General features: G+C 35.0%; 2 protein-coding genes across 2 annotated transcripts in view; both read right to left on the reverse strand.

The window, feature by feature from the left end:
• The window catches only part of LOC106875508 (serine protease 48), a 466,125-nt gene that overhangs the window by 404,295 nt on the left and 49,826 nt on the right, over positions 1–12,004 (reverse strand). The gene's annotated exons all lie outside the window — the stretch shown is intronic.
• Positions 5,519–12,004, reverse strand: part of LOC106884089 (GPI mannosyltransferase 1) — an 8,833-nt gene continuing 2,347 nt past the window's right edge. Inside the window, exon 2 of the mRNA XM_014935309.2 lies at positions 5,519–6,970. Coding sequence (XP_014790795.1) covers positions 5,535–6,797 — 1,263 coding nt within the window. The 5' untranslated portion in view covers positions 6,798–6,970 and the 3' untranslated portion in view covers positions 5,519–5,534. The remainder of the gene's footprint in view (positions 6,971–12,004) is intronic.

Here is a 12,004-nt window from a genome sequence, read left to right on the forward strand (position 1 = left end):
ATTGAGCTTTATAGATAAAATATATAAAATATATAGTTTTTATGAAAATAACCAAGTTTCAAGAACTCATCGATGAAAATCCACTATCACATATAGAAAAATTAATAATTAAAAGCACAATAAATGAGTATAACATAATATAATCTTTTTATTATATTTATCTTATGATATTTACTTTACTTTATATTATACTCATTTATTGTGCTTTTAATTATTAATTTTTCTATATGTGATAGTGGATTTTCATCGATGAGTTCTTGAAACTTGGTTATTTTCCCTAAAACTATATATTTTATATATATATATTTATAAAAAAGAAGTTTGAAAACGCCACTGTAGAAGATAAATTTTAATTTTCTGAGAGATTTTACATGTTTCGGTTCTACTTGAAAAAACGAACCCTATCAAAAATATATATTTTAAAAAGTTAAGTGTAATAAAAGAAAAGTTCATAAAGTCCATGTGGTAGCGTTTTATGTGTGGGAAAATAATGGCTGTCTTGTGCGTTGACTAGAATCGTTGGCTGTAGTAGTGAAAGTGATTGTTAGCTGTAATAGCAGTAGTAGTAGAGACCGTTTGTCGTTGTAGTAGTAGTAGTAGTAGTGACTGTGGTGGTAGTGGTTGTAGCAGCAGTTCATTGGCTGTAATAGCAGTAGTAGAAGTGACCTTTGGCTGTAATAGCAGCAGTAGCAGAGACTGTTGGTAGTAGTAGTAGTAGTAGTAGTGGTGGAAGTGACTGTTGGCTGTAATAGCAGCAGTAGTAGTAGTAGTAGTGATTGTGGTGGTAGTGGTGGTTGGAGTTGTAGAATTCTGTTTTTCTTTTTGGATAGCCAATATATGGTTTTAATGTTTCCTGGCCCAGAGTATTTAAACTTGGTCCTAATTTTCTAATGAAATGAAGTTCTTTGTTATGTCATTGAGTGAAGGTTGCGTTGTTATTGAATTGGGAAAGTGGGGAAGTTGTAAATTTTGGATCTTTATTATTATGCACATCTGTCTATGTGGCCGCTGACAGGTATTTTCCCGTATTGAGGATTCCTAATTTGGGATTTATGTACTGCCATCCTTTTCCATAGGCTGTTTTTTGTATGGCTGATATATTGCCTATTGCACCCTGCGCATGTTATCACGTAAATTAAGTTACGAGGGGTGTATGAAAAGTTTTGAGTCTCAAAAAAACAAAACATGGTACAAAACTTCTGAAGATTTATTTTTCAACATAGTCCTCCTTGATGGCTGAAGACTTTCTCCAGCGGTGCTGAAGCGCCATTATCCCGGCATAGAACTCATTTGTTTGAGACTCCGAGAAACTTCCTAGAGCATCTATGACGTCATTGTCACTGGCAAAATGGCAACCAGCCAGGGCTTTTATCATTTTGGGGAATAGATGAAAGTCAGAGGGGGCTAAGTCTGGCGAATAAGGCGGATGGGAAACAAGTTTGTATCCACAATCACGAATTGTTGCCATGGCGAGGGACCCACCTTGCAGAAACCTTTGAGAACCCAAGCTCTTTTGTCACAATCTTGTCTGCTCTTTCAACTGAGATGCCTACTGTCTTGGCTATCTGACGACATGATATTTGGCGCTTGCATTATCATGCCAAGAGCAAGGTCAAGGTTGTCCTTGGTGGTTGCAGTTAGAGGTCTCCCTGGTCTGTGATCATCTTCCACACTCTCCCTGCCACGCTTGAATTCATTTACCCAGCGTTTGACTGTTGCATATGAAGGAGCATTGTCTGTTAAGGTTCTCACCATATCTTCATGGATTTCTGATGGAGTCATGTCTTTCAAATGAAGGTACTTTATGACAGCACGATACTCAGTTTTCTCCATTTTCCCTGTACCCTCGACAAATCTGCAACAAACAAAATAAAAATATCATAATCATGAAAATGAGCAAGAATACTATGAAAAGACTACTTACCAGAAAAAATTGTTTCAGCTATCTAACAGCCCCGTTTATAGGTTTGGCTCAAAACGTTTCATACATCACTCATGTAACCTCGTGGATATCGTTAGCAATTTTTTTCTTCCTCCGTCTTCCCATCTTTGGACTTTCCTGTTTCCGACGAAGAGCTCCGCTCGAAACGTCAAATTCTCTTTCTTTCCTTTCCCTAGCGTCCAGTAACACAATCTGTATCACGTCCTCGCGTTGTTGTTTTTTGTTGTTGTTCCTTTGTCGTTTTTCTGTTTTGAACTTATATATATATATATATATATATATATTTATATATACTTTCAAAATAGCATAAAAATCTTTTACAAGATTTTACATTACCAGAACTAAGACATATATCAATCCAGGGATGCATACATGTAAACACACACACACACACACTCATGCAGAGACCAACACCCAAACACTCTGACATATATGAACAGATGATTTGTTCCTCATCATTCAGCGATGAGGATTCTGTTGTTCAGTCACTCAAATTATCTGTTTCTGGACTAACGTAGCAAAGGCTGAGCATTCTACAGATACTCAAGCAGTGTGACACAGTGTATAACAAGATCGCATCTGTTTGAATTTCAAGTAAGATCCATCCAATCTACAAGCTTCTGTAGAGTTTCCATGCACCTAATTTCATCCACAGGGAATGGATTACCTTGTGTGTGTGGAAAAATGACGTTTGATGAAGAATTTATGCAGTGTGATCAAAATGGGGTCTTGTAGTTGTGAAGTGACTCTTAACTATTTCGCCATAATGTAATTCTCTCTCTCTCTATATATATATATGTATATATATGGTGTTTGAAAAGGATTAATGACAGTGCTCACACACTAGAATAAAACTTCTTCCCCCAAAAAAGGTTAGTAACATCCTCATTTTCATAACATTTGTTTTTTAAAATAATTTGAATCCTAATCGCTAAGGTGAGGACTTGAACCCTAATTGCTAGATACTCAGTTAGGTACCATGAGTGAGCCACCAGTTTCATGGGACTCATTCATCAATCGGCCAGTCACCGTAGTGTGCTACAGCATCCTCAAATTTCTAACATTTGCCATCTGTTACCTTACAAAAACTGTTTGGCACTTAACTCAGAGTCCAGACAGTCAACAGACAGCTGACATCACAGACCGCCTCGGACTTTTGCACAGACAACTCCAGGCACTTGGACACACTACATGATGTCCCATGGATAACATTCTACATTCACAGAGCAGTTTTTCTGGTGTGTTTACCTTCCCATAATTTAGTAGTTCAGCAAAAGAGGCTAATAGAGTAAGCACCAGGCTTTAATAAAATAAGTACTGAGGATGATACATTTGACTAAAATTTCAAGGCGGTGCCCCAGTATGGCTGCAGTCAAATGACAGAAACAAGTAAAAGAATAAAAGCATGTATATATATCATCATCATTTGATGTCCATGTTCCATGCTGGTATGGGTTGGATAATTTGACTGCGTTGTGCTTTAATGTCTGCTTTGGCATGGTTTGTATTGCTGGATGCCCTTACTAATGCCAACCACTTTAATGAGTGTATTGTACTTTTCTTTTCCTGACATCAGTACTAGTGAGATTGACATGTAGCTCATAAGACTAAGATCTCCTTCAACTTAGTGAGATTGCAATAGAGAGGAAGGTAGTTTTACGTATGAGAAGGGGCCAAATCAGAATAGGTTTCTTTCTGTAGAAGAGCTACATGTCCACTTACAATATAGAAGAGAGGGTAGGAAAAACCAGGGTGGATTTGGAGAGAGACATAAATAGTTGTGTGAGGTGTTGGGGATCATCAAGGTATGAAGTAAGGATCATCAAAGTATGAAGTAAGTGGAAATTGTAGCCAGGTAGATGTTGCAAGAGTGTATGGGCAGAGTCAGAGATGGTTAAGGATGGAGAATGGGTAAGATGAGGCACCTCATCACTACCATCTTTATCGTCTTCCTGGTACTCCTACTGACCATTATACAAAGTGATGTAACCATGTAAGTCGTTTATAGCAAGACACATGTGCTTGTTCCCCTGTCATACTTTGACCTTCCAATGCCTGGCATAAAGCCTCACTTAGTTCATAGATTTTTCCCTGCTTTTTTTTCAAGAGAAATCCCCTTTCATTTATGTGACAGCAAGCATCTTTGAAATTGTCAAGTCTGCATAATTCACCTCATCCACTGCTGAAGGACTTTGAAAAACCAATACAGAAAAAACAGGTCGTTTGATTCTTTTCCTTAAATACTACATTGTTAAAGAGTATTAGTTATGAGGCATAATGTACTTGGGCATCATTATAATCTCTACGGTGTACAGGTACATTATGTATCTGTACACCAGAGATTACAATAACAAACACTTATATATCACAAATATCACTCAGTATCAGTTATCTCGGTGACAAAAAAAAAAAAAAAAAAAATCTGACTGGTGCAGGTATTTCTGTATGACTAGAAACTTAGCGATCATGTTGTTCCATATTTGATACTCTTGGATGGCACATTAAATATTTTACACTATAACTTTTAGTTACCCCAAATCTTGTGTGGATCTATGGAAAACAGTTAGATACACTGTACCTGTTCTTGGTTTGTAGACTTTACATGTCACCTAGTTTAACATCATTATGTGGGTCTTGGGTGCTTTTGTCAGAGGTCATTTGGTTGCAAACATTTAAACAGTCAGACCAATTGTGATGATAACAGGATTTGAGTTGTGTAATTTTCTGCAGCTGCTACCATTGAATTGTACATTATTCCTCTCTTAACCTCACCAGTACCAGTTGTCTAACAGAATGTTATGGACACTGTACTTCTTCCTCTGCAGTGCCTACTTACTGTTAAGAAAACTGGTTATTGAGAGCAAAATGTTTTGGTTATGGACACAGCTTATAAAAGTTCCTTTACTTATTTGAATATCCAAAAGGTACAACTGAAGACTTCATGTAGAGTATCTCAAATAAATCAGTTTGGCAGAGAACATTCCTCTCTAAGCTATATCAACAGGAGGGATTAAATGTTTATGATATTGGCACAATATAATACCCATGTTTGATATGATCCATAGAGTGACTCACAGGTTGTTCAGTATCCCATCATCTTGCCTATCTGGACTTCCCACTTGCAATGTAAGTGAAATTAGGTGGTTACAGTTACAATCTGAAATTACAATAGCTATTTCCAATACTTTTAAATTTTAAATATAAGAATTAATACTAAGTTGAATAGTAAACCACAGGTAACCCAATTCACAATTCTATTTTGACCTGTTTTGATTTCTGGCTGACATCAACAGACTACAGTTATATGATGTAATATGAGTTTAACTATAAACAACAGCTTGGAAGCAAACAGCCACATTTTAAAACAGTAAGCTACAAAGTTACAGAGCATTGTCAGTTTCAATTATTCGAAAACTTAGCAAAATTTACTGTTAGGAAGATGTTTCCCAATAGGAACCACCATACTATGAATATTGAGAAAATATTGAATAACTCATTCATGTTTGCGGCTTTTGTCAAAGTAAGAAAGTAATTATTTAAGAATAGTAACGGTAAAAACAAAAATAAAACACCAAGTAAAGATGTAACAAATTTATTTATTTTTTACAGATTTCTTTTTACTGAATACATACTTGTTGATAAGAATATAAAGAATAAAGATTTGAATAAAGAAAAAGATGACACTAGCAAGACAAATATATATAAAAGTGTTGCTACCTTCAAATTCCAAGAAATAAGCAGGTAGAAGCCATATGCCTTGTCCAAGAAACCAAACTAGAATTAAAATCAATCCATGAACTACAGTCAGTTGCAGAGAAGGCAGAAGTAAGGGAAGGAGACAGAGGTACCAGAGAAAATATTGGGATGTGCATACTTTGTTAAACATCACAAAAATTACAGTTAAAAGGAACCAGCAGAAGGGCAAGTCAGCAAAGTATACAAGTGTTATGGCTGAAATTAGAATGATCTGTGGTAGAAAAGTAATGAGGCCAATCAGTGTTGATTGACTCAAATCTGCTGTAAGATAGAGAAGGTAGAAAAACAGAGAAAAGTTATGCCGAGTATCTTTACGGCTTATGTGATAGAGATATGCTTCCTGTATAAATGGCCACTCATATGCAAAGTAAAAGATACTAGTCAGTGAAGCTAAAGTTAAGATAGAAACTAAAGCAAATACAATCTGATCAGAGTTGGGTAAAATAAGTCTTTTTATCTTTTGTAGCTTCTTGTTAGGTTTTGTAAATGATTCAGATGCAAGGTTTAAGTAAATAGAAGGAGCATAAATGATTGGATATATTTTGGTGTGTATAGCAATTCCATACAACACAGCTGCAAAAAATAAATGTCTTTTAAGGCATGTTAGTAAGCTAAAAAGAACTAGGAAAGTTATGATAGATTCAGCATTACCCCGGGTACATATAGTTATAGAGAGTGGATTATACAACCAAAACATTGAACACAATGTAGACAGTCTTCTTGATTGATGTTTTAGTTGAACTATCTTGAAAATTGTAAAAGCAGTAAGTAAGTCAAATACTACAAAAACAAATTTCCCAAAATGAAATGAAATTAAAATATTTGGTGTCAAAAAATATGCCAACAAAGGTGTATAGCGGTATGTGTGTCTCTTATAAGGACTCAATCCCTCCACAACATGCTTTGCGGCATCAGTAAACACACTGTAATCAATATCTGTATATTTGACATCGAAATTTAAGTCTTGCCATATACCATAACCAATTAACACAAACCGAATCAAGCATCCAATGGTTAGATGCCATTTAATGTGTAATAAACTGGTTTTTGCTGCTGACACTTTGATGAGATTAAATAGGTATTGCATAACGGTCTTCATTTCATTTCTTGCTATATATTTAAATACAAAACTGGATCTTCTTCTGCAGTTACATTTAGAGCTGAGTTCAAAATGAGGACTTTCTATATTTTCTCTCTCCCTTTCAAAAGAAACTTGTAGCGTACCATTGCATCTCTAGGTATTGAAACCACAACAAATGTTTAAATATTTTCCTAAAATAAGATAAAAGAAGAATTACAATAACTCAAATTGAAAATGTGTCACAATAACCATTAATATTTACTTATTATAACATCCAGGAATTCCCTCACGAGATTTGATAGCTAATTCTTTAATAGTTGGAAGCTATCAACAATTTATATATCTTACTATTGTTAATGAGGCAAAATAATAATGTGGATACATTAATTACAGAAAAAATATGTAAATCTTTTCAAGTTTGAGAATATACAGGTTTCATATTTTGCATAAAAAAATAAATTTAAAAAAATGTTAAAATCCAAACATGAATAAGTATCACATGACAACGTTTTGGAAATGATCTGTTGCAGTAACAATTATTTATGATCTCGTCTTTCATAATCTATACTCTGTTTTAACTGGTTTAGTCTTCAGCTAATTTATTCCTATACATATGAACATTTCCCTATACTGGGTCTGAATTCAGAAAGATTAAGATTTCAACATCCCATGAAATTATAGCATACTCATTAAGATCAAGAAAACACTTGATAAATGTTGAGTTGAAAGCCAGTCAAGGAATATATACCTATATATTAGAATAAAGTACTTGAAGGTAATTGGAGAAGACTGGGAGGATCAAAATGTAGTGTAATACATAAATAAAAATGAAAATGTGATTAATTTTGAAGAAAATTCAAGTCATCACAAAACTGACTGCTTTGTTATAATCTTTACTGAGATGTTTGACAATCATCGCCACCACTACCATAACCATCATTATAATTTTCCTCTGCCTTATGAGCTGGTATGGGTTGAGTGAGCCATTGAAACTGGAGCCAGTGTTCTAGATGGCTTGAAGGACTACATCTCACACTTATGATTTTCAGTATAAATTCTATGGCTGGATACCCTTCATCACGACCATTTTACAGTGTACTGGGAACATTTTATCATGGCACCAGCACCAGAGAGGTTGTCATATCGTTAAGACTAAAGGGTCCTTATGACCCTATACTGTCTCCACTTGTTTGCCATCATTTTAGATATCGTACAGGTATGATTTATTAGAATGTTTAGCTGAAGACTTTAGGAACACCTCTTATGTATATCAACATGACTGTTTCATGCTGGTATAGGTTGAATGGAATGTTATAGTCCAAACCAGATCTTATTTGGAGTTATAGTCTTGGATAATTTGGGAGAACACATTTCATTCATATGTTTATATTTTGGTATAGCTTCTATAGCCGCATACCCATCTAACACCAACCACTTTATAGGAGGCCTCAAATGTGCTTTATCACAGTATCAGACACATTGTCATCTCTTCTGCAAGACAGGACTAAAGATTCCTCTGAATCCTACATTGTTTCTATTCATTCACCAACTACTTTACAGAGTGTACAGTGTACATTATATCAGGGCATCAGTACTAGTGAGGTTGTCTTGAATCTTGTAATCTTCATTGCTCTATATTGTTTCCATTTGTCTGGAGCAATGTAGTTAATAGTGTGTAAAAGAGATTGCAGGACATGAAAGGAAGCAGAATGATTAGGGTATGCATGGAAAAAGGAAATAGGGGAGACAGTATAGAAGCAATGAAAGAGACATTAAGAGCTGAAGATAACAGAGAGAGAGAGAGAGAAAGCAAGGGACAGATAGTCGTAAAAGGGACAGGTGTAGAGTGTTAGAGGTCAATAATGAATGACCTGGAGAAAAGTAATTTGTTGTCAGTTGTATAGAAGAGTATAATGTTAGTTATTAAGATAGAAAGCCAATGGTTAGTGTTACGGCTATGAGGGAGTTAAAGATGGAGGAGGAAAAGTATTGAAATGATGTAATCTTACATTAATCAAATATCATAATCGGGAAATGACACTAATGGAAGCTACTTATTTGCTAGAAGAAAGAATGGGGCGCCTGTAATAGATATGAATAGATAAATGTGTGTGTGTGTAAGGGATATATGTACAGGGAGACAGTTAGTCATGCAAGCAGCTATAACTAAGAATTTCAAAGGTGTGAAATTGTATTGAATCAATCAGATGTCATTTGTTTGCCACCCAAAGCCTACCAGTCTACGGTGATGATAATTGTTTGTTTCTAATTAAGGCACAAGGCCAGAATTTTAAGATTTCATTAATTTCAGTACTTGATTGGTACTATATTTTATTGACTCTGAAAGCATGAAAGGCAACATTGACCTCAGCAGGATCTGAACCCAGAACCAGAACTGAAAGAAATACTGCAAGACATTTTGTAATGATTTTGCCAGTTCACAGAATTAATGATGATGATGATGATTATTATCATCATCAATTATTGTTAGGGCCTTGGGGACAATATCAAAAACTACCCCATGACCAATAGCCTGCAAGGTTTGATAGAGAAGGAAGCCAAAGTGAAATTCAATAATGGCTCAAAAGCTCCGACCGAAAAACAGAAACAGAGCGACTGATACTAGCTGCACAAAATCAATGCCTGGCCAAAAACAACTATAAAAATAAAACCATAAGAACAGATCTTAACACCAAATGCAGAATATGCAACCAGCACAATGAGACAGTCATCTTTGACTGGCCAGTCTTTACCAACTCTGAATACACTCAGTAATATGCTAACACTGCAATGTGAAATAAGAAGTGATATAAGCATGTACCAAACATGGTATATAACAATGACCTGGCCAAAATAATCTGGAATATGCCATTCAAAACTGACAAAGAGATCAATGCAAACTGTCCAGATATGATAATAAAAGAGTGGAAAATAAACATATGTACACAGATAGACATTGTAATCCCTTCTGATGAAAATATTACCTGAAAAACAAAATACAAGGACCTTGAAATTGAGATATTCAAGAAGTGGAGCATGAGGATGAAAATAATGCCAATAGTAACTGGTGCATTAGGCATAATTAAAAAAGATATGAAAAGAAACATAGAAACCATACTAGGTAGGCTCACAGCACTACACAACAAATAGTTCTGCTAGAAAGAGCCCATATCCTGTGCAAATCACTATCAATTCCATAGATTAGCTAATTAGTCGAATAACCCAAACAGAACAATCTTCACATACTTATACAACAAGTAACTAATAATCATAAACAACACAGCTTGTGCAACATATACAAGATTAAGGTTTAACAGAATAATGCAACCCACATTATACATCCCATCTACGAAAGAATTAACAATATAAAAAGAAACTAAACCACATAATAAAACAAACTGATGTAGTATACCAACAGGAGGAGTTTACCCGCTAACCAATCCTCACAAAAATAAGAACATAATGTTGCATACACTTCAGGAACTGAGAGATGCAATTGAAACTACCAAAAAAAAAATAAACTTTCTAATTTTGGCACAAGGTCAGTAATTTGTGAAGTGTGTGTAAGCCAATTACAGCAATTGCAGTGCTCAATGGATGTAAAGCAAAGTTGGCTTTGGTGGAATTTGAACCCAGAACATAATGGGTTAGAGGAAATGCTGCTAAGCATTTTGCCCAACATTCTAATGATTCTGCCAGCTTGACACCTCAATAATAATTCTAATTAGGCACAAGGCCTGAAATTTGGAGGGATGTTGCTTAGTTGATTATATTAACTGATTCTTTATTCTATTGACTCTGAATGTAAAAAAAGGCTTAGCTGGCCTTGGAAGGATTTGAACTCAAGAGTCAGAACAAATATATTATATACTAGCTGAGTATCCAAGTTGTTGAAAAGAAAAATGATGTATTTTCCAATTTAAAAAAAGTTTTTCTATTTGTTTACCTTTTTGTTTTCTTTTTACTGAAAAGACATCAGTACACCAGTATGAAAAAAAATCAACCATTTTTTTTCTTTTAAATTTTTTCAGCGGATTCATATGCTTACATTGACAGAGATTCTGAATATACCAAAAACCATGTTTTCAAAATTTTCAATTCCCCCTCTCTAAGCCGGTTTTGCTTTTTCGCTTTAAAGGTAAACGGTCCTGATAGAAACAAACATGATATTCCATAATATGTTTGTGTTCTTCATTCAGAAAGAATAAAAACTTCTTGGGACTTCGTTCATGTGTATCCTCCCTCCCCACAAAAGTTTGTATATTCGGAATCTACATGATATAACACATACTCGTAGAAAATTTCATTACAAAATATCCATTTTTCTGAAAGTTATGATCATCCAAAGTCGGTGGGACAGAATTCTGTAGTTATGCCTGGATTTTAAATGCATAGTGCCCACAAAATTGACTACAATTGCTCCAGAAAAGAGACGATAAGTTTTTTTGTAAAACAGATACTCCAGATAATTTGCAAGGGCACCATGAAAAGAAATCTGAAACATCTCCATCAAAATGGAGAAATTCCAACTTGTTGGTACTTCCTAACTCCAAATTTAGCCTTTATCTGTATGCATGTATCTGTGTGTGTCTGTGTTTGACAGCCCATCACCGCTTATAACCCCTGTTGCTGTACATTATTCACAATGGAGAAAGGTGTCCTCATCGTGTTTGTTGTTATCACAACATTTCGGCTGATGTACCCTCCAGCCTTCATCATGTGTTCTGGTGGAATTTCGAACCCAACCCTTTATTTCCTACGAATATGTGTTATATTATGTAGTTTCCGAATTATTATATTATGTAGTTTCCGAATATACAAAATTTTGGGGGAAAAGTATTTTAGGAGACAGTCGGGTAGGGAATTTCAAAACATTCACTGGAGTCCACTTCAATTTGTTTTACTTTCAAGAAAATGGATATTTTTTAATGAAATTCTCTACAAATATACTTCGGACTATGTAGATTCCAAGGCTATAGGAATTTTTGGGGAAAACAATTGGGGGTTATTTTTGAGAACCGTTCTCCACTCGCAGATGTTTCTGAACAAGTCCAAATTTGTACAGAATTTCATTAAAAAAATATCTATTTTCTTGAAAATTAAGACAAATTGAAGTGGACTCTGGTGAATTTTCTGAAATTCCACACCCCAAAATTAGGCTGTATCCTAATATGTCACATATTTTATGCACTTTAGAAATAATTCCTGATGGACAAGGGGCATTC

Source organism: Octopus bimaculoides, chromosome 3, assembly GCF_001194135.2.
Source record: "Octopus bimaculoides isolate UCB-OBI-ISO-001 chromosome 3, ASM119413v2, whole genome shotgun sequence".
Taxonomy (NCBI): domain Eukaryota; kingdom Metazoa; phylum Mollusca; class Cephalopoda; order Octopoda; family Octopodidae; genus Octopus; species Octopus bimaculoides.